The following is a 22457-nucleotide window of genomic DNA, read 5'->3' as shown; positions in this document are numbered from 1 at the left end:
AAATGGAGCAATTTAAAGGCTTCTGTTGTTCTTATTCAGTGAAAAGGGTTTTCCCCTGATATTCCCGATTTTCAAGCATTATTTTTTAGAAAAAGCCACAAAGATTTAAATACTTGAAGAGAAATCCCCAATAAAAATGAACTGTCAACTTTTTAAAAATAATCACACGGGTTTCTTGTATTATTTACAGTACAGCAATTTCTGGCTAGACTGTCTTTCTTAAATCAGATTAAAACATGCTGAGAGAGGAACAGCATGAAGCAGTCTTTTAAGTAAAAGAGAATTTTTATCTCCATACAGCATTTGGCTTTTTTTACTGCAAAAAACTTGAAGCATGGTTAGCAAAATAAGATTATCCCTCAACTTACTGTACAGGGGTATTAAAAATCATCTTTCACCACCACTTTGGTGCAAATGTAATTTTTTTCCCATCTTTAGCTATTAAAATAATCTTCTACAGTACATTCTAGTTGAGGGGAGGGTGAATTAAAGCAGGAATAATGAGTGGTACAGACAGGATCTGACTGTGAAACAGCATCAAAAGATTGTCCTGAAATCTCCTGGGAAGGCTGCTTGGTGCCCACAGGAAAAAAACCAAACCATTAATAATGACACAAATACACACAAATTCTTCTTTCTCCAGTTAATTGTAATTATACAGAGTCAAGGAGAAGATAAAATGTGGGGTTTGTTTACATGTACACAAACTATACATACACTTAAATCTTCAAACCTGATGGAAAAGAAAGTGTTTGGATTTTATCCATCTATATAAAATGCTTTGTTTAAATGGAGATAAACCCTGAGGGAGCCCAGCACAGCCTCTGCCCTGTGCCAGGGGAGGTGTGCAGGTGCCTGTGCCCTCATCTGAATTCCCACTGACAGCTCCCAGTTCTCCCAAAACTCTTCCACACAGAGCTGAGAGCTGCTCTGGGCTCTGAATTCAGCACTCATGGGCTCCCTGTCCCCAGTTTCTACATCCCATCCTTCCCAAGGACAACAGCTCAGTGGGGCACACTGAATTACTCAAACCTGGAATTTGAATCCCAGAAGGGTTTGGGTTGGAAGGGAGCCTAAATCCCATCTCATTCCACCCCTGCCATGGGCAGGGACACCTGACACAGGGACATCCTGACACGGGATGCTCCAAGTCCCAGTGTCCAACCTGGCCTTGGGCACTTCCAGGGATCCAGGGACAGCCACAGCTTCTCTGGGCACCCTGTGCCAGGGCCTCACCTTCCTCACAGGGAAGAAATCCTATAATCTGGAGACAGATTCCTATAATTATAATTCCTACAATCACAAGACCCTCAGAGTAATTTCTCCATGAACCAACAAGTTTTGAAATTAAAAGAATCAGGGAGAAGAGAGGCCATGGATGCAGGAAAGCCACGTTTTGCACATGAGTAACCCTCCGGAAGCGCTCATGTGAAAGGCTGGCACACAGGGAATCAGTGAGGTAATTAGAAAAGCAAATATCAGACTGCACAGCTCCTCTGCAAGAGATTAGATAAGGCCTGCACTGTGCAAAGAGAGAGGTGAAAACCCAGGGAGAGCAGGAGGAGACACTGCAGGAGGTGAGGTGGGATGAGAAATTGGGATAAGCACACACCGGGACTGGGACTGGAGCACGGTCCTGAGGGGGAGAGGCACCACAGAGAGGTGAATCACAGCAGCCAGCAGCTCTGGTGGGTTTTAACTCCTGAGCCTGTTCCCCAAGCCAAGGCAAACACTAATTCCCATCTCCACTTGAACAACACAGGTAGGAAGTGTTCCTTCTGCTGGAGCTGCCAAGTGAAATCACAGCGTTCCCATTGAACAGCTGGCACCTAAAATCCACCTGCATCTCACACCAGTGGCTGCAAAAACTCTCCTGTTACAGATTCCTGTGCCAGGAACTCGGTAAAAACTAAAAAAAAAAAAAAAATATGGAAATAATAAGATTGAAGTAAAAGGACCAGCTCCTTTGGTTCCAGGCTGATGCATTCATAGAATCCCAGGCTGGTTTGGGGTGGAAGGGATCTTAAAGCCCATCACATCCCAAATCCCTGCCATGGGCAGGGACACCTTCCACTGGTCCAGGTCACTCCAATTCATGTTTGGAGCAACTGCAAGGCTGCAAAGGTGCAGGCTTCTGAGCTCAAATAAATATATTTATGAGAAGTTAAATGGCCTAAGAGATTTCAAACCTAAATGTAACTATTATTTTAGAACTTCTTAATGAGCAACTTTCCTGTTGGAATTATACTGCATTAAGTACTAATGGATGCTAACGAAATTAGAAAGCTTTAAATAATAATCCATTCTAATGAGGCTAAAATACCTTAAATAATTCTAACCCAAGGGAAGCCTGATCCTGTCATGGAAAACATGCATGGACTAAAGCTGGACACCCTTGCACCTCCTGACCTTAACCCCAACCCTGCAACCTCACACATCACAACAGAGTAACCCCCATGTGTTTTAAGGTACAGAAGCACTGAACTAATGTAAACTTCAAAAAAAGTCCTCAGAATGGTCTTCTACATCTGTCTGTGCAACATTTGCTAAGAATAAACCCTTTAGTCATGCTCTAGAAATTTGATGAGTGGTCCAGAGCAATGGTGGAATTGTTTTAGAAAATGCAAATAGTGCCCAGTTCCAGGATTATCCTGACATGTGGTGCCTGCAGAGACAGGTTCTGTGTGTGTATCCCAGAGAAAACCCAAAAAACCCAAAACATGAATCCCTGGGAGATGCTCCTGACCTTACTTTAGAAAAATCAAAGAGTGAAACAACTGAACAGCCCTTTTCCATAGAAATACATTTGGAATTTGCCAGTGGATTTACAAGAACACACACAAATCCTAATTATGGAATCCTGGAATGTTTTGGGTTGGAAGGGATTTAAACTCATCCAGTTCCAGCCCTGCCATGGCAGGGACACCTCCCACTGTCCCAGGTGCTCCAACCCCAATGTCCAACCTGGCTTTGGGCACTGCCAGGGATCCAGGGGCAGCCACAGCAAATCTGGGAATTCCATTCCAGGGCCACGTCACCCTCCCAGCCAGGAATTCCCAATTCCCAACATCCCATCTCTCCCTCCCTTCTGGCAGTGGAAGCCAGTCCCTGTGTCACTCCAGGCCCTTGTAAAATGTAAGTTCAGGACACACAAGAATATTTTAAGGTGAATAAATCCATATCTGTAAATCCAACAACACATTCCTCACTATTTTCAAAAATACACACTAATTCTATAGGGTCACCTGGTTTATTTCAAAAATCTGTTCCAAGTGCCTGGAATAGAAGTTTATTCCAGGTACCAATGGAAGGTGTTTGGTACAAATTATTTTTTCAGCTACAATTCCCAAAAAACCTTTTATGCAACACAAATCCAGGATATTAAAACTGGGACCTCCAGTGGGCTGGAGGGAGTGCCCACAGGACTGGGATTCCATTCAATAATTCCCACAGGACTGGAATCCCATTCAATAATTCCCACAGGACTGGAATCCTAGTATCACCCTACAAAATAATTCCCACAGGACTGGAATCCCATTCAATAATTCCCACAGGACTGCAATCCCAGCATCAACCTGCAAAATAATTCCCACAGGACTGGAATCCCATTCAATAATTCCCACAGGACTGCAATCCCAGCATCAACCTGCAAAATAATTCCCACAGGACTGGAATCCCATTCAATAATTCCCACAGGACTGTAATCCTAGTATCACCCTACAAAATAATTCCCACAGAACTGGAATCCCATTCAATAATTCCCACAGGACTGGAATCCCAGTATCAACCTGCAAAATAATTCCCACAGGACTGGAATCCCAGTATCAACCTGCAAAATAATTCACCTCTGGGAAGTTCCATCTGGAATTCAGCAAGGACAAGCTCTGGCACTGGATCTGTGCTAGGAAAGGTGGTCCCAAAACCAGCTTTAGGAAAGGGTTTCACCACTGGACATCTCCCCCCCCCCCCCCCCTCCAAGAGAGGCCAAACAAAAAAAAAAATCAAAACCAACCCAAATACCAAACAAGTGGAGAAATGAAAAATGGGAAGAGCAAAACCCTCCAGCAGCACAGGAGAAATCCCAAGAGCAGCATTCCCCAAGCACCAGCACTGCCAGGGTCCCATCCCACAGATCCAAACCCTCTGGGATTCCTGCTGGAGCAGCTGCCTGGGAGCTCCCAGAATTATTCCATGAGAAACTGTGATTCCTAAAGAACTAAAATTCAGCTCCCAGGTTCAAAGCCTTTATCAGGATCTGTTGGAGGTGATTTACCTGCTCCAAGCCCAAGTCACTAAACCTCAGTGATCACATCAAAAATGTTGTTTTCTTCTGATTCATTTACTTTAAAAGGATTTTATATGGAATTAACCCCACCCCCTGCTAAGATCTGCAGCACAGCAGCAGAAGAAAATAAAGTTTTCCAATTCACAAGATTCCCAGGTGCCAGTGCTAAGGAATGTGGGCATATAAATACATAAAATCTGGTTTTAAAGATGTTTCACCATTTAGCTTCAGGTTTTTCTTAAAAAGACTCCCACTCTAAGACAAAATTTACCACTCTCTACTAACCTTAAAGAGTATAAATGCATATAAAATATCGTTCAAAAGACAGATTCTCATCTTTTTTTATGTATTAAAGTAAGAACTGAATTGTTTTACCATTTTTTAAGTGTCCACTGCATAGAATTGAAGCAAAGCAAGAGTTTAGAAGTGGTTTGATAAAAAGAAGTGCTGAGTGCACAATAAAGAGACTGCAGGTCTTCAAAGCAAGTTCTGAACTTAAAATCCAAGCAATAAAGAAATACTCTTTATTGTTAGTGAACTGCATGGGCTCCCTATCCAGCTCCACATCTTTCTGCATTTTAGAATTAAGTATTTTTCACGTTTTAACAGGTACAAAGAGCACCAAAATCTGTCTTCTTTTTCTGCTTTTGCTGTTTCCTTCAAAAAGTGCTCATTTGAAGGAAAAGCTTTCAGGAATGGGAAATAATGCCCAGGATATTAAAAACATAAGTTAAGAGTTAAACCCCCCATGTATTCCAGGTGTTTAACTAAAAAACTACTGAACTTTAAAGAAAGTTTTCATCACAAAGCAACCTGCTTGGAAAGATCACATCTCAGCTGGCCAACAAGTGGATTTTTAAACCTCTTCAGGCCAAAAAAATCACAAATGATCTGCAAACAGCAGTGATGATGTTTAATGAATTGGGAAATTAACAGAAAATGTGAGGCTTTCTCACTCTGCATTCAGTTATTCAGCTCCCCTAGAAATAATGGAATCGTTATTTTGGATAATCTCCTGCTCATTTTAACATCTCCAGAGCTTATTTTACAGAGAGTCTTTTAAATGTGTGAAAACTGAGAGTGCTTCCCCAGCAGCCTGACAATGATACAATTTTGGGTTGACTCACTGATACTGTGTGTTCACACCAGAAAAGAACATTACAGCCCGATTGCTTCATGCTCCAGGGTGGGTCCTGCAGACAAGGAACTTTCCCAGGGAGAAAAAAAACCTGGCTATAAGCAAGCACACATTTTTACAGGCAGTCACTGGTATCACAACCCCGTTTCCTCTGCTTTAGAAAGTTGAAATTCCTGCTCTTTTTCACTAAAACTAAATGCACAAATAGAAAGAATTGGTAAAGCAGCATGACTCCACCAACTTGTGCAGTATCTGTATTTCAGGATGATGGAAACACCTCTAAATGTTAAGGGAATCTTTTTGCAGCTGTAGCTCACGTTTGGGCAGATGCTGGTTGGTGTTAAGGGGCTGCTTTAGGTCGGATTCCAGGGAGATCAGGAAAAGAACAGCCTGCCATTCTCTAAGACACTGCAAAGCAGCTACTATGAGAAGAAGATTTTAGGGGAAAGAGCAGAAAATCCAGGATTCTTCAGACAGGCAATTAGTGGTTTTTATGCCAGCCACAAGACTACTTAGACAGGACCCCAAAACAAATGCAAGTCTTTTACTCTGTTAAAAAAAAAATTAAAAAAAAAAGGAGAAGCATTATCCAACAGCATCACTACATCTGTTCTTGGGAAAATGAGACAAACCACTCACCACTGCCTGAAGCGCTTGCATGGCAGTCAGAGATGCAGATCAGCAGATAATTATGGTCAGAATTATGGAATAATCCTCAACCTTTGCAAACGACACAGAGCAGGGCACTGCTCCCTTCAGTCTCAATTTAACCCAGTCCCTCCACTGCTGTGGAAGAGGGGGTGGGCTGGAGCTTTCCTGCTGTGCAGACACATCCCAAAACCAAGGATTCACCTCCTGGTGGTTTCCCACACGGGTTCTCTCAGTTGTGCAGGTGTGTCACAGGGTGGCTTTGCCCTGCTCTCACAGGTGTCCCGAGTGTCAGAAACCCCTCAGGTGAGCGCTCGGTGAAGGAATCTGGCTCGGGAGAGAGCCTGGAAAAGCTGCCAGGTAAAATGCCACGGGCAGGGGATGTAGGGAGGGATGAAGGGAGGGATGAAGGAAGGGATGAAGGATGCCATTCCCCTGCACATCATCCACGCTATCAGGGTGCCCAGAGAAGCCGTGGCTGCCCCCTGGATCCCCGGCAGTGTCCCAGGCCAGGCTGGAGCAGCCTGGCACAGTGGAAGGTGTCCCTGCAGCGGTGGCACTGGATGGCATTTACCGTCCCTTCCAAGCCAAACCAGACTGGGCTATCAATCCCTGGAAGCGAGAGCCCCAGTTAAAGCTGAGAGCGAAGTCGAGCGAGCGCGAGTGAGGGAGCAGCAGCGCCCGCCCGGTCCCTCCGGAGCCGCAGCAGCCCCGGCCGTCCCTGAGGGGGCTCGGGGCCCGCCCGGCGCTCCCTGAGGGCAGGGCGGGGGCCGGGGCTCCACCCGCCCGGAGCTCCGGGCCGCGGGGCAGGCTCGGAGCAGGTGCCACCGGGACTGACCTTGCGCAGGGCGGGCACGAAGAGGCCGCGCCATTTCGGGCCGTTCTCCTCGCCCAGGAACTCGTAAGGCTGCGGCGGCGGCTGCATGGCGGCCGCTCCTCATCGGGGCCGGGCCGCCGCGGTGTCGCTGCTCACCCGCCCGGCCGGGTTGCCATGGCTCGGCGGGGCCGCTCGGGGCTCGGCGGGGCCGCTCGGGGCTCGGGGAGGCGCCGGGCGGGGGTCGGACGGGCCGGGCCGGGCCGGGCCCCGCTCGCTGCGGCCCCGCTGCCGCCGCCGCCCGCGGCCGCCGCCCTGCGCGCCTGCGCCGCCCGCCCCGCGCGCCCCCTGCGGGCAGCGCCGGGAACTGCAGCGGCGGCAGGGAGGGAAGTGCGGGAACCGGGATCGGCCTGCCCGGGGAGAGAGAGCCCTTCCATGGGGGAAATCCTTAAAATGGGAGAGAGATTCCTTCCATGGGGGAAATCCTTAAACTGGGAGAGAGATTCCTTCCATGGGGGAAATCCTTAAAATGGGAGAGAGATTCCTTCCATGGGGGAAATCCTTAAAATGGGAGAGAGATTCCTTCCATGGGGGAAATCCTTAAACTGGGAGAGAGATTCCTTCCATGGGGGAAATCCTTAAACGGGGAGAGAGATTCCTTCCATGGGGGAAATCCTTAAACTAGGAGAGAGAGCCCTTCCACGGGGGAAATCCTTAAAATGGGAGAGAGAGCCCTTCCATGGGGGAAATCCTTAAACGGGGAGAGAGATTCCTTCCATGGGGGAAATCCTTAAAATGGGAGAGAGAGCCCTTCCACGGGGGAAATCCTTAAAATGGGAGAGAGATTCCTTCCATGGGGGAAATCCTTAAAATGGGAGAGAGAGCCCTTCCATGGGGGAAATCCTTAAACTGGGAGAGAGTGCCCTTCCATGGGGGAAATCCTTAAAATGGGAGAGAGTGCCCTTCCATGGGGGAAATCCTTAAAATGGGAGAGAGATTCCTTCCATGGGGGAAATCCTTAAAATGGGAGAGAGTGCCCTTCCATGGGGGAAATCCTTAAAATGGGAGATTCCTTCCATGGGGGAAATCCTTAAAATGGGAGAGAGAGCCCTTCCATGGGGGAAATCCTTAAAATGGGAGAGAGATTCCTTCCATGGGGGAAATCCTTAAAATGGGAGAGAGATTCCTTCCATGGGGGAAATCCTTAAAATGGGAGAGAGATTCCTTCCATGGGGGAAATCCTTAAACTGGGAGAGAGATTCCTTCCATGGGGGAAATCCTTAAACTGGGAGAGAGAGCCCTTCCATGGGGGAAATTCTTAAAATGGGAGAGATTGCTTAAATGGGGGAGAGAGTCATTAAATTCGGGGAGATTCCTTAAATTTGAAAGAGATTCCCTTAAATGGGGGGGAGGTTTCCTTACCTAGGGGATGTTTTTCTGCCCGGGAGAGATTTCCCTGTGCAGAGAATGTTTCCTTACCTAGGGGATATTTCCCTCCCTGGAGGATATTCCACTTCCCAGGGGAGATTTCCTTACCTAAATGGTATTTCTCTACCTGGAGGATATTTCCCTCCCCGGGGGATGTTTCCCTACCTGGAGGAGATTTCCCTATTTAGAGGGTATATAACTTTCCCCCCCGTTCAGGGGGTATTTCCCTGCCTAGGGGAGATTTCTCTGCCCAGAGGAGATTTCCCTACCTGGAAGCAGTTTTTCTGAAGGCTCTCTCCCACCCTACCTACCTGCAGGCAGTTTCCATCCCTGCCTAGGGGCTGTATCTCCCTCTCCCTCCCTAGGGCTGTTATTTTTCCTACCTGGATGCTATTTCCCTACCTTCAGGCTGTGTTTTACCCTGCCTGGATGATGATGTTCCTCTTCCTACCTGGAGGCACTTTTCCTCCCCACCTGGAGATTATGACTCTCCTTTCCTGGAGGCTGCTCCCATCCTTATCTGAATTCTCCTCTGCTCCTGTTCGGAGGCATTTCCCTCCTTATGTAGAGACTTTTTTCTTACCTGAAAGGAGTTTCTCTTCCTACTTGGAGAGAAACTTTTCTTCTTCTTCCTGCTTGGAGCCTGTTTTCCTACCTGCAGACTGTTCTCCCTGCCTCGAGGCAAGTTCTCTCACAGTCTGGAGCCTGTTTTCCTCCCCAGCTGGAGTTTGTTCTTCTCCCAACCTGGAGGATGTTTCCATCCCTACCTGGAAGCAGTTTTCCTCCCTACTCCAGAGAACACCACTGTCACTGTTCCCTTCACCCCATTCTGGCCAAATTTCCCCTCATTTCCCTCCTGACAGCATGATATTCAGATCTCACAGCTTATATTCCCTCCACTCCCCATTTTAAGACTTATCTACAGAGGGAATAGATAAACCAAAGGAGGGGGAAAAAAAAAAAGTGCCTTCCTGCCAGTAAAATCATGATCCTTCTTTGGAACAGATTTCCTGGAGGAACCTGACGCTTCCAGAAGCAGAAAGTTCCCAACAAAGTATTTCTTTCTGTGGGAAGACACTTGTTCCTCACACCCAAACTGTGAGCAAAAAGAGAAAGTAATAATGGGATAATAGTGGCACAACCTACAGAGCCACAGTTCCTACTCCTTCCAGAGTTTAGGACTGACCTTGCTGGGCACTGGTTTAGATGGGAGTTGTAAGTTGAATTTTAAATTGACAGAAGAAAGGGTTAAACTACAAGTTCCAAGAGAGGGGAGATGTGCATTCATCTTGTTACAAGTGCTGGTTTTTAATAAATTCAGGTTCTTTCATAAATGTCAATGTTATAAAGCAATCTCTGGGGAGGGAGTATTTGGAGTTTGTAAATAAATATATTTGGGAACTGGAGCTCAGGCTGGAAGGAGTTTGGACGAGGGATGGAGTGACAGGACAGGGGAAAATGGATTAAAACTGTTAATTAGAGGGCAGGGATGGATGGGATATTGGGAACTCCTGGCTGGGGGGGTGGGGAAACTCTGGCACAGAGTGCCCAGAGCAGCTGTGGATCCCTGTGAGTGTCCAAGGCCAGGCTGGACAGAGCTTGGAGCAGCCTGGGACAGTGGAAGGTGTGGAATGGGATGGGATTTAAGGTCCTTTCCAACCCAAACCAGTCCAGGGTTCTATGATTCTGTAACACTTTTGGGGAGCAAATTGTGTTGGTCCATTTATTCAGAGTTTCAGGAATTCTCATCCCACCTGTCACAACAGGCCCATATCAGCCTCAAGAGTGAGGAAAAGCTGGAGGTGTGAGAAGCTCAGATAAGATAATTTAGGAAGACAAGTTTGGTCATGTGCTCCTCCCCTGAAGTAATTCCTGTTATACAGAGTGATACCCTGCCTAATTCAGCTGAGAATTAGCAAATTCCAGTGAAACTTGTCTCTGAGGCAGGAGAAATACACAGACTGCACAGCTTTAAAAAAAGAAAACCCACCACACTATTTTAATCCTAAAAGGCACATTTATGAAATCATCATATGAGGCTCATCTGGAAAATAAATTAATAGAAGACTGATACCTGAAACCCTGATATCATAATCTCTGAATTTATTTTTATAACAAAAGTGTAAAACTTTTATCTCTGAAAAGATTTCTGTTCCACAGAATGCTACATCAAGGTTCATAATTTAAGTTTCAAATAAACTTTACCCCCAAACAATCATCACCTGAGAGGAAAAAGCACAGCAGGCAGCACAGGGAAATGCTGACTTAGGACTCCCCCTGGTCTCTGTCTGCTTTGCATTTTAATGTTTTTTATTCTGTTAATACATGTCAGGGCCACACCCCGTGTGGGAGGAAGTGGCTTTTGCAATCCTTTTGTAAGATTTACTGTTGATAGGCAACACTTCTGGCAGGGAAGGAAGATTGAATTGTTCCACTGTGGGAAGTTTTACACAGCCCTGTGGCACTGGAACACTTGGAACAGCTGAATCTCTGCCTGAAGTGACCAAAACTTTGCTCTGAAAAGGTTGTTATTTGAATTTCCAGCAGTCAATTTGCTGGAAAGGTAGATTTTACCAGGAGAAAAAAATAAGGAAAAATAAAAATTAAAAACAAACAAACAAACAAAAACAACCACCCAGCAGGTTAAGCCTTTTTTTTTTCCCCTCAAAAAAAAGTGTCTCCAATCTGTACAGTAAAATCAGCTCACAGCTGCCCTCCTGTGCTAACCCACTCCCATCAGAGGAGCTCAGAAAAGAACTCGTTAAGGAAAAATCTATGTCCAATTCACTGGTACAAACTCCCCACAATTATCTGTGTTACCCAACATCCTGTGAGTCTCTGCTATAAAATCCTCAATACTTTGGCCCTGAGGCCACAAAATTCTGCTTGGCAGCAATTCTGCAGAACATTCCCAGATCCTCAGCTCTACACTGAGTTCATATTTCTCTCCACACAGACTCCTGCAGGTGTATCTCTGATAAAAACTCGATATCAATGGAGTTCAGAGGGGGCACCAGCACTGGCTGAGCTCCCCTTGTGCTCAGGGGAAATGGGAAACCTTCTTGACTCATCCCTGTTTGGGCTCCAAGGGAAGCAATATCAAACATGACTCAAGGCAGGTTTCTGCAGCTTCCCTCCCTTCACATTTCCTGTTCCAAAGACCATTGTCCCTGGATTGCTCAACTGGCTGGACAAAGATCAGCTCCTTTTGCATTACCAGCATTCAAAGGTTGAAAGAAACCCAAAGCCACTGATGAAGTTTCTGATCAGCAATGATTTCCCAGCTGTAAATTAAATGAAAAGTGATTGTTTGTATCCATATTTTCATTTCTGCTCCATAAATAAATACAGACAGTGATCAGAGTATCTGAATTGCAGATCTAAATTGACTTGGGTATGGTAATCCTCTTTAAGCTTTTTTTCCTGTGAAATACTCTACATTCACGTCGAAGGCTGTGAATATTGTTCTCAATCTCTGATAAAGCCTTTAATTCCATATCAGCGGGGCCCTAAAGCAGGGCTTATCCTTCTATTCCATTAGTCCCCTGTAACCTAGTATAGCAGACTCCAAATGGAATGCAACCAGAGCACACACAGAGCCACCCCACACCCGTGGCTTTTCAGACCCCTCTGATGAGGCAACGTTGTGAGCACAGGAATGGGAAAATCCAGGTGGATAATCGCAGCACAGAGGCTCTCCCTGCTCTCCCGTGGCTGCTCCTGCTCAGGTGGCCACCGCACGGCACCAGTCCAGTCGTGTGCACCCACAACTTGAGGAGCTGTGGGCAGTGAACACTGCCAGGGCAGCTTGGGCACTGCCCAGCCCTGCTGCCCGGTGGCTCCTTGTCCTCCAGGAGGGGCAGAACCTGAATTGCTGCCAGGACTCAGAGCTGGAAGCGCCGCTCCGCCTCGTCGGCGATGGCGCGGGCGATGGCCAGGGAGGAGGTGGCTGCGGGAGAGGGAGCATTCCTGACGTGCAGGATCCTGCTGCCCACGGGCCCCGTGCCTCCATCGAACACAAAGTCGTCCACCAAGTTCCCCTCGCTGTCCAGAGCCTGGGCTCTCACTCCAGAGGGACCCCTGCCAAAGCAAGGAGGAGCTCAGCAGAAGGAAAACGTTGTCCCGAGTCAGGAGCTGAATTCCCGTGAGGTGTCCAGGGAGAAAGCGAGGAGGGCAGAGAGTGGAGACCAGGACTTCTGGGGGAGGTTGAACACTCAGGAGGCAGAGTGGGGGTATCTGGCAATCATGGGATCGTTGGTGTTGGAAAAGACCTCCCAGACCATCAGGTCCAACCTCTGACCCTAAAGCCCATCCCATTCCATGGGCAGGGACACCTCCCACCATCCCAGGGTGCTCCAAACCCCATCCAGCCTGGCCTTGGACACTTCCAGGGATCCAGGGTCAGCCACAGCTTCTCTGGGAGAGCTCTGCCAGGGTCTCTCCACCTTCACAGCCAGGAATTTCTTCCCAATATCCCATCTAGCCCTGCCCTATCAGTTTGAGGCCATTCCCCCTAGTCCTGCCATTCCAAGGCCCTGTAAATTGTCCCTCTCCATCTTTCTACTCTTCAGGCACTGCAAGGTCACCCCAAAGCTTCTCTTCTCCAGGCTGAACAATCCCAAAGCTCTCAGCCTTTCCTCCCAGCAGACCTGCTCCATCCCTGTGATCATCCTGGTGCCTCCTCTGGACTGGCTCCAACAGCTCCAGGTCCTTCCTGTGCTGGAACCCCCAGCTGCAGGCAGCTCCGTGCTTTGGTATCATTTTTTTTGGTGGAGGAAGAGACTAAACGCCTGCCACGTTTTCTGCTACTCAAGTACAAGATTTCTCAACCAGAAGAACTTTCTTTTACCTGACAACATCATTGGTGGTGACCTCAGGGATGAACTTCTGCAGCTGCTTCACCTGGGCGCTGAGGGAAAAGGCTCTGTACAGCTCCCCCAGGCCATAGGACACGTTCCTCAGCACCAGCTTCCACAGCCCACTGCAAGGACAGAAACAACTGCACTGAGGGAAAATCTGCCTCAAAATGCACCAGCTGCAGCTGCTGAACAAGGCAGAAAATGCAACTGCAGGGCACAAGTTCCCATTCCCAAAATCAGGAATTGCACAGTGCTTTATGTTTGAGAAATACAAGTTTGTCCTCCTCTCCTTCACCAAGCCTTGCTCACAGAGCTGTGGCATTGAATTAACTCTGAATTCCAGACCTGGAAGTGTTCCAGGCTCTGTTGGATGGGGCTTGGAACAACCTGGGCAGGGACACCTCCCACTGTCCCAGGTGCTCCAAGCCCCAGTGTCCAGTCTGGCCTTGGACACTTCCAGGGATCCAGGGACAGTCACAGCTTCTCTGGGAATTCCATTCCAGGGCCACCTCACCCTCATAGCCAGGAATTCCCAGTTCCCAATATCCCATCCAGCCCTGCCCTCTGGCAGTGGAAGCCATTCCCTGTGTCCTGTCCCTCCATCCCTTGTCCCCAGTCCCTCTCCAGCTCTCCTGGAGCCCCTTTAGGTCCTGCAAGGGGCTCTGAGCTCTCCCTGGATTCCTCTCCTCTCCAGGTGAACATTCCCAGCTCTCCCAGTCTTTCTCTCCTCCCAGCACCCTCTGCAGGTATTTAATGATGCTGGCTAAGTTGATAAAGTTATCACAGTGCACTGGACCAAAACCAACCCTGGAACAGCTCCACCAGCACCTTCCAATGAGCAGCCACATTCCCAGACTGGCTGAGACATGTCCTGCTAGAAAATTCAAATATGAGACCAAGTGGACTCAAATGTCTTGGTGAAGTCCAATCTGATCAGCACTACTGTCTTTAAACACCCCAAAAATGTGGGAAAAGCAGGATTTGGGGCAGGAAGTGGCTTCCATAGCTCACATTTCAACAAGAGGCATTACCTGTAGGTCACAGCATCTAAAAAGTCTCCAGGGCTGAAGTCCAAGAGTTTGTAGCCCTCTCTCTTAAAGGCCAGCACTGCATTAGGGCCAAGCCAGACACTGCCATCCATCCTGGGTGTGAAATGGAATCCCAGGAATGGGAAACGAGGGTTGGGAACCTGGAATGGGACACAGGAGTGATCAGAGCTGTTACAAACAGCAAATCTGCCATTTTATTTCCAACCACAGCAACAAAACTCTGAGTCACAGAGCCTCAGAATTGGCTCAGAGCTGGTTTTGCTGCTTGTTCGTTGTGCAGTTGTGGCATGTCATGAATTAAAACACTGGAGAACAGAGCAGGGCCAGGTAAAGCTGAATTTTAGGGAAAAGGAAAACAAATAACGGGGAAAAAATAATCCACAGGACTTCTCAGGATATAAACCAATGACATCCTGGTGTTACTTATCAGGAGCAATTATACTGCAATAAAATAGAATACAAAAAATTAGGAAACTCTCACTGGTAGTTACAGAACAGCCTGAACTTAGCATGCCTGGTTGATGGTAGTAATAAATATCTGCATGTTCTTTTTTTGTTCCATTTCCTCCCATCCCATCCCATCCCAAGTCAGGACCCTGAATCATTCCCAGCTGAGATCAAACAAACAGCAGTACCCAGCATTCCAATCTTCCCAAAAATCCAGTGTTTAGCAGGCAAAGTTAAGCTCATATTCAGAAAATCAGTATTTAAATGTACAGAGGTAGCTAAAATGCTGGCCTAGGAATTCTCTCCACTTGCTCAGCAGCTACATTTTCTGTCTGGGATTTCTCCTCTTCATCCCATCATTTGTCTATATTAGGTGGTAGAAAGGTTGTCCCTTTTTCTCCCACATCTGTTTTTTATGACAAAAGCAGCAAATTCAAAAATAAGGTTGAGAGGGAAAAATATGAGTGTTGGATATCAGCACAAAAGATTAAACCCTACATCAAGGAATTCATCACAGAATCCCATAATAATTTAGGCTGGAAAAGACCTCCAGTGTCATCTGTGAATTTTCTGAGGGTACAGTCAACCCCTCTGTCCAGATTATTAATAAAGAGATTAAACAGGACTGTTATAATTATTTAAATAATAAATTACCATAATCTATCCCTGACTTCTGAATCCTGCCTACATATTTATTTTAGGACATACAGAAATAATTCAGAGTTTTCTGGACATGTGGCAATGTCATCTTTTTTTCTATTAAGAAAAAAATCCCCGTAACTAAAACCACAAACAAAACAAAACTGGCAATAACATCCCACGAGGTATTTCCATGTCTTCCTGAAAAATTCACAAAATCCAAGGTGTCCTGTCACAAACCAACTGAACCTCCATGCACGTGTGTGCATCACTGTCTGACAGGAACAACCATGGAATTTTTCCTTTCTTTCTGCATTTTTTAGCAGCTCTTAAAGCACACTGTGACAGACAAACCAGGGTGGGTACATACTGGATAAATATTTCCTTTCACCAAGTAAGATTTTTCTGGTTTTAGCATCAAATAATCCCCCCGGAATGGGACAATCCTGGGCTGGGGGCTGCAGCCACTGATCTCGGACAGGCGGTCGGAGTGAAGCCCTGCACAGGTCAAAATGTGCCCACAGGAGATCTCCTCACCCTGTGGGCAACAAAAAAAACACATTAAAATTCAATGTATCTGCACCCAGATACAAAACAAAACAAAAAAAAAAATCCAGAAAAAAACCCCAAAGCAACAGCCATTTATTTAAAAAAGTTAAATAAGGCTGTTCATTGATTTGACCCCAGGGGGTGGGAGCAGCTACACAATTTGACAGCACACATGTAGGAGGAGCTGCTAAATATTAAACCCCTCACCACCTAAATAAATAAATTTATTATCTGTTTATTGAGCTCACAGTATCTGTTTTTAAATACTATGGGGTTTGTTTCTTTCTTCAACTGAAAAATGTTCGCATAAAAAAAAAAAAAAGCCCACCAGTATCTGGTGGAAAAAATCTTAACAGATTTTGGAAGCTACTTTTTAATGAAAGAGCAAAAAACAGGAGAAAGAAAGCAGCAGAACTAAATTGAAAAACTACCAGAGGGGTTGTGAGGTGGTTTTTGGTGCAGATATTCCCTCCTGAAGGTGAAGGGGTGGCAACCACAGCTCCTGACTTGCAGGAACAGCATCTGTCATGCACCTGATTTACTGGAGCACTTCTGATGATAAAATGGTAATAAAATGATGCTAAAATCCTCCTTGTCATTTTATGAATGCCAGAGCCCAAAAGTAAACAAGAAGGCTGGTTTTTGGCACTAAATGAACAAGTCATAAAGGAGTTCTTGGAAACACAAGTATCAGATTGTGCAAATAAAGCAGATAAGGTGTGTTAAACGTTAGGCAGCAGAAAGTTTATTATTTTACATCATTAAGATTTAGTCATTTGAACATACTCATTGTTAAGAGCTGATGGCAGTTATTTTATCAAAGTGATCCTGTTGATGAACTGCAGCTTTTTAACTTTTTTTTTAAATTACTTTTTGGAGATGATTAATCCACCAGAAAAAAAAAAAATCTTAAGAAAAGGAGAAGCAGCTTCCTGGAAGGAATTACAACTTTTTTCACCCTTACCTTTTTGTTCCTAACAATGACTGGGTATTTCAGTCCTGAAATGGAATTAGACAAGAGAAGGAATTACTAGAACAAGTAACAGAGAACTGACAGAACAAGCAGCTTGTCACCAGGAAGGAATTTTCCTCTGGAATATCTTCCAAGCTATGGAACAACTACTGTGGTCACAATTAATGTTGTTGGACATGACTGTATTTGTTAATTAACAGGGTTTTTATTATTCCCCCTGTGTGCCAGCTTTCAGGATAAGGAAAATCACTATCACAGGAATAAACACGCAAGATTCAGATAAATCTGGTTTTAAGAGGAGAGACAAACTTTATTTCTCCATTTTACTCTCACTTTCTTCCCTCATTTTAAATACTTCAGCTGAGGGGTGATCTGCCTGCAAAAAAACCCCAAGTCAGTTTGCTGAATACTCTCACTAAGATAATTTTGCCTTTTATCTCTTCCCTAGGAGACAGAGAAAAAAATCAGAAGTGTCATTTCAGTGAGAACAATTGTGTTTTGAACAAAATCTTTGTAGTAAATAGAGGGCAAAACACCCAGCCTTACCATCTTCACTTTCTGGAGAACTTTCTTTGGCCATCTCCATGTTTGTGACTTCAAAATCAGTCAACATTGTCCCACCTGCTTCCTGGAAGTCTCTGGCATAGGACTGGGCCACTTGTTTGTAATCCACAATCCCAGTGTAGGGAGAATCAAGGGCCATCAGTCCCTGGAAGGGTTTTAAAGACACAAAGGAAGAGTGAAGGCTGGAATATTTCATCTGGAATATCTGCACTGCCATGAGAGGGGAGCGCTGCTGTCTCCCCATGTGTCTGGAACACTCAAAAGGATTTTTTAGGGAGCAGATCCAAAATGTTCACAGGGAAAATGAAAATATTAAGAAAGATTCTCTTCCAGAAAATTTCTGTCTGTACCTACAACCACTCCTAAGTCACACAGCTACACCAGAGCAAGCTGCCAGATGAGGTCTTCCCTTCAAACAAGGACAGACTAATCAATAACAGATTTTTGTTTCATAAACTCCACACACTGCTGCTGCTGAGAAAATACACAGGCTACAGAGCAACCACACCAACTGCATTGAAATTGGCTTGATCCAAATCCACTTTTATGGATGGGAAGGAATTTTCAGGCTCTTCTGAACTTGAACCTCAAGGCCAGAAAAATATTGGTGTTAAATTAAAAGATGTTTTCACCTAGGAAACAGCTCTTACAAGCTAATTAGAAGTATGGCAGCCCCTTACCCTGCAGAAGGGCTCCTTCTCCTGGATTTCCTTGGCTCCAATGAGTTTCAGCCCTGGGACGTTGTTCTGCAGCCCCCTCTCATACAGAGCTTTGAGCCTTGGAATTTCATCCTGTTCCACGGCCACAATCAGCTTTGGGAGAGGAAAAAAAAGGCACAGCAAGTGAGCAAAACAGAGCCAGGACAGGTTTGGCATCAAGCTCAAGCAGCAGTGAATGAGTGAACAATGAATCCACGGGGTGAAAAGTGGTTGGTGCCATTAACTGCACAAAATTCTGCTGCTGAGGAAACACTAATATATCACAGAGAGTTAAAAAATAAATGCTGAACTGTTGTTTGAGTTGCTATCAATTGACAACATTTGCCAGAAGCACCCTGAGACTACAAGTTTGCATGTGAAAGAAGAGAATATGAATTTAAAGAAGCACTGGGATGCTTTCAAAAGTAAAACTGAACTCAACCCAAGATGCAGAAACCTCCAGGAGCCTCGATAAGAGAGCAAGGACATGTTCTGACACGGTCTGAGTGGAACTGTACCAGTTTCACTTCATTGAATCAAGGAGTCTGCTCACAGCTATCACAGGAGATCAATCCAGGCTGTGAATTACCTGTGCCAGGTTTGCACAGACCGTGCTCCTTCCAGCACCAGCTCAGCTCTGGCACTTCACAGGTGTGAAGCTCTCCAAGCACGGGGCTGCTTTAGGGAGAGTTTGTGAAGTTTTACCATTCTCTTCCCTGGAAGGAACACTGTCAGGGAAGTGTCATGGAATCATGGAATTGTGAGGCTGAAAAGCTCTCCAAGAGTCCAACTGATCCCTCAGCACTGCCAAGGCCACCACTGCCCCATGTCCCCAAGTGTCACATCCTCAGGGTCTTTAAATCCCTCCAGGGATGGAGACTCCACCACTGTCCTGGGCAGCTGTGCCAGGGCTGGACAAACCTTTCCAGGAAGGAATTTTTTCCAAGAACAAACCTAAAGCTTTGTGGTGAAACTTGAGGCTGTTCCCTCTGCTCCTGTCCCTGTTTCCTGGGAGCAGATCCCAAATCCCCCCCAGCTGTCCCCTCCTGTCAGGGAGTTGTGCAGAGCCACAAGGTCCCCCCTGAGCCTCCTTTTCTCCAGGCTCAGCCCCTTCCCAGCTCCCTCAGCTTCTCCTGGTGCTCCAGCCCCTTCCACAGCTCCATTCCCTTCCCTGGACACTCTCCAGCCCCTCCATGTGACTTTGCTGTGAGGTTCCCAGAGCTGCCCCCAGGACGGGAGGTGGCCCAGCAGTGCCAGCACAGGGGACAGGCACTGCCCTGCTCCTGCTGTCCCCTGTTGTTGGTACAAAATACACAAATTCAGCATCACCCAGGCTCCAGTTGACACATTCAGGACAGGAGTTTTGAGCTGTCCCCTCAGGTGTGTTGCTGCACAGATCCACAGTGCCACCCTGTGCCCAGCGCGGCAGCAGAGAGAGCACAGACCAGACACAGCTCTGAGAAAAAAAACATGGAATCCAAATTTATCCCTCAGGGCCAAAACCTTGGTGTTAGGATAGACAACCCTGTGGAAACAACAGCTCAATGCCCAGTGAGAGCTGGAAAACCTGAACTGAGTGTCAGGAACAACTGGGAAATGGATACAGGACTCTGTTTCACTGGGAATGCTCTGCCCAGTCCTGATTCTCACCTTGCACCAAAAACGGTTCAGAGCATGAAGGCAGGGTGGGGAGAGTCAAAAACCAAAGACTCATCAGCAGGAAGGGATGATTTAGGGCCACGAGGGCATTATGTACATTATATACATTTATGAATAAAATTATGTGCAGCCTGGAGAGTGTGGAGAAAACCCACACTCCACAGGCCTGTGCCACTGAACATCACACATTACACAGCTTCAGTTTCCAAGGAAAAGCAGGGAATCCCAGGAATTCCTGTACCTTCCCACACTGCTTGTAGGGAATTCCCTTCTGGTCACAGTATTTGTAGCAGAGGGCTGCACCCTGCACACAGAGCTTGGCCTTCAAGGACCCAGGGGTGTAGTAAATCCCACTGTGGATCACACCACTGTTGTGTCCACTCTGGTGATGGGCTAAAGAGAAAGAAAAACACATTGTTAGAAAACATTTGTTCTCATTTAATCACTTCAGCTGTGAGAAAAACGAATTTTTTAACTGAGGTCCTACTTTAAATCAGCATTATAAGAGATGATGAAGTGAGAGAACCACACAATTAATTCCTCCCCTGGCCTCAAGAGGTTACAGAAACACTGACACAGCCAACCCTGGTTAATGATAATCCATCACAGCCTGCATTGTGTTGGATCAATGGGGTAAAAAAAAACCCTAAAACCACAAGTTTTTCTTTCAAGAACAAGCAAATCAATCAAAATGTTTTACAGGCTACAATTAACTTTTAAAAATCCGATTTTTACAATGAAACACATCTAAGGCCTCACCTAACACAGTACCTGAGCAATCCACAATTCCTTTGGACATGCTAGCAGGCCTGGGAGGATCTCTGAGTGCTTGTCAACTGAATTAGTTTGCTATTTTCTTTGTACAAATACATAAAATAGAGGTGAAAAAATACCACAAATATTTTTACTGAAGTAATTTGGTCGGGCTCTTCTCCCTCTTAACGTGTGGATGTCCAAAGGTCATTCCTGCTTGGCACTCACACAGCTGTGAAGGACTTTGTGCGTGTCTTGGGGATAAAAAGTCTTTTTGTATCATTCATGGGATGTCTCAAGAGCAATCCATAGCCTGGCTGATGGAGCTATTTAAGACAAGATTTTGGGCTCACAGGTCCTGTTTGGAGTTAATCACTGATGTCTATCCCTTGGGAGTCTCCCAGCTCCATGCAGGACCTGCCTGTGCCCTTCCATAACCTGAACTACTCCTTATCCTGGTTATTCCCCCTCCTTGTCCTCTCTCCTGACATTCCCGTGCTGCTGGAGCCCCAGCAGTCACCCTGAAGTTTGCACACAGTGCAGCAGCAACACTCAGGATTTTTTAAATTCCAATTCCCAATCTGAAGTCCCAGCAGCGAAGCACAGATCGATGACAACTCTGCTGAAGGACACGTCCTTGGGAGAAGGGTGGAAGAAACTCCCTGTTAGGAGAGAGTCATCACAGAATCCCAGGATGGTTTGGGATGGAAAGGACTTTAGAGATCACCTCATTCCACCCCCTGTCACGGGCAGGGACACCTTCCACTATCCCAGGCTGCTCCAAGCCCTGTCCAGGAACACTTCCAGGATGGGAATCCCATCACCCACTCCAACAACAAGGGCAGCTGCTCTCCCACAGCTACCAAAAGCTGATGCCTCCACAGAGATATCCAGGGAATACTGAGGAGGTTCTGGCAGCGTGTCCTTGGGCACAGCCTCCTGCTGGCTCCTGTCTGCTCCATACCCGGCTCCTGCTCCTTCTCCAGCACTGCCAAGGCCAGCGAGGGATGGCGCTGGATGAGCTCCCGGGCTGTGGCCAGCCCCACGATCCCCGCACCCACCACGGCCACGTCGAACGAGCTGCAGGGAAAGGGACAGGGACACGGCATCAGCAGAGCCCGGGAAGGGAGAGGGGACAGGGATAGGGGAGGGAAAAGGGATGTGAGGAATAGAGGGGAGAGGGAAAGGGGATATAAGGAATAGGGGGGATGTAGGGGAGAGCAAAGCGGACAGGGGTGATTAATAACAAGGGGAAAAGGATAGGGAGAGCAGATAAAGGATATAGGGGAAATGGCTATAGAGAATATAGCCATTATATGGGGCACAGGGAAATAGGACAGAGCAAACACAGAAGGTATAGGAATCAGGAATAGGAGAAGGGGGAAAGGGTAGGGATAGGGGGTGTGAGGAATAGAGGGGAGAGGGAAAAGGGACAGGGGAAAAGACAGGGAAATGGGATATAAGGGAAAGGAAAATGGGGTAGAGGAAAGGGGATAGGGGTGATTAATAATGTCAAGGGGAAAAGGATAGGGATAGCAGAAAAAGGATATAAGAGAAGTGGCTATGGAGAATATAGGAAAGAGGAAAAGGGGACAGAGAAAGGTGACAGCAAACACAAAGGATATTAGAAACAGGAATAGAGGAAGGGGAAAAGGATAGGGAAAAACGACCCGGAAAGGGACAGGGCAAGTGGATGAGCCGAGGTAAGAAGAGAGGGGAAGGGGTGAGGGAAGAGAGAAAGGAGACATGGATAAGGTTAAGATCAGGGACTAGGAGAGGGGAAGAGGTAGGGTTATTAGGGGAAGGTGCGGCCCCACCTGCGCTGCCGGCTCTGGAGCCGCCACAGCCCCGCGGCCCCGGCCCGGCCCCTCAGTGCCGCCGCCATCTTGGGCCGGGGGGAGCGCCGGGGCCGCGTCCGCGCCTCCTCCTCTCCTCTCCTCCTTCTACTCCTCCT

The 22457-nt window shown here is 46.7% G+C and overlaps 2 protein-coding genes across 3 annotated transcripts in view; both read right to left on the bottom strand.

Annotated features, from left to right (window-relative positions):
• The window catches only part of SOS2 (SOS Ras/Rho guanine nucleotide exchange factor 2), a 44551-nt gene extending 37474 nt beyond the window's left edge, over positions 1–7077 (bottom strand). For both annotated transcript variants that reach the window (XM_062495836.1, XM_062495837.1), the window contains exon 1: positions 6910–7077. In XM_062495836.1, the coding sequence (XP_062351820.1) occupies positions 6910–6996 (87 nt within the window). In that variant the 5' untranslated portion in view covers positions 6997–7077. The remainder of the gene's footprint in view (positions 1–6909) is intronic.
• A 3107-nt stretch (positions 7078–10184) lies between these two features.
• On the bottom strand, positions 10185–22436 carry L2HGDH (L-2-hydroxyglutarate dehydrogenase). The gene is made up of 10 exons (XM_062495832.1): positions 22321–22436; positions 21468–21583; positions 19992–20143; positions 18074–18205; positions 17376–17538; positions 16821–16855; positions 15678–15845; positions 14204–14361; positions 13163–13294; positions 10185–12393 (listed from the first exon to the last, which is right to left on the bottom strand). The coding sequence occupies exons 1-10, from the start codon at positions 22386–22388 to the stop codon at positions 12198–12200; spliced, it is 1320 nt and encodes a 439-aa protein (XP_062351816.1). The 5' UTR covers positions 22389–22436; the 3' UTR covers positions 10185–12197.
• Between the last annotated feature and the right edge of the window lie 21 nt (positions 22437–22457).

The sequence above is a fragment of the Cinclus cinclus genome, chromosome 6 (genome assembly GCF_963662255.1).
Source record: "Cinclus cinclus chromosome 6, bCinCin1.1, whole genome shotgun sequence".
In the NCBI taxonomy this organism is placed as follows: Eukaryota; Metazoa; Chordata; class Aves; order Passeriformes; family Cinclidae; genus Cinclus; species Cinclus cinclus.
This window is presented reverse-complemented; position numbering and strand designations above follow the sequence as displayed.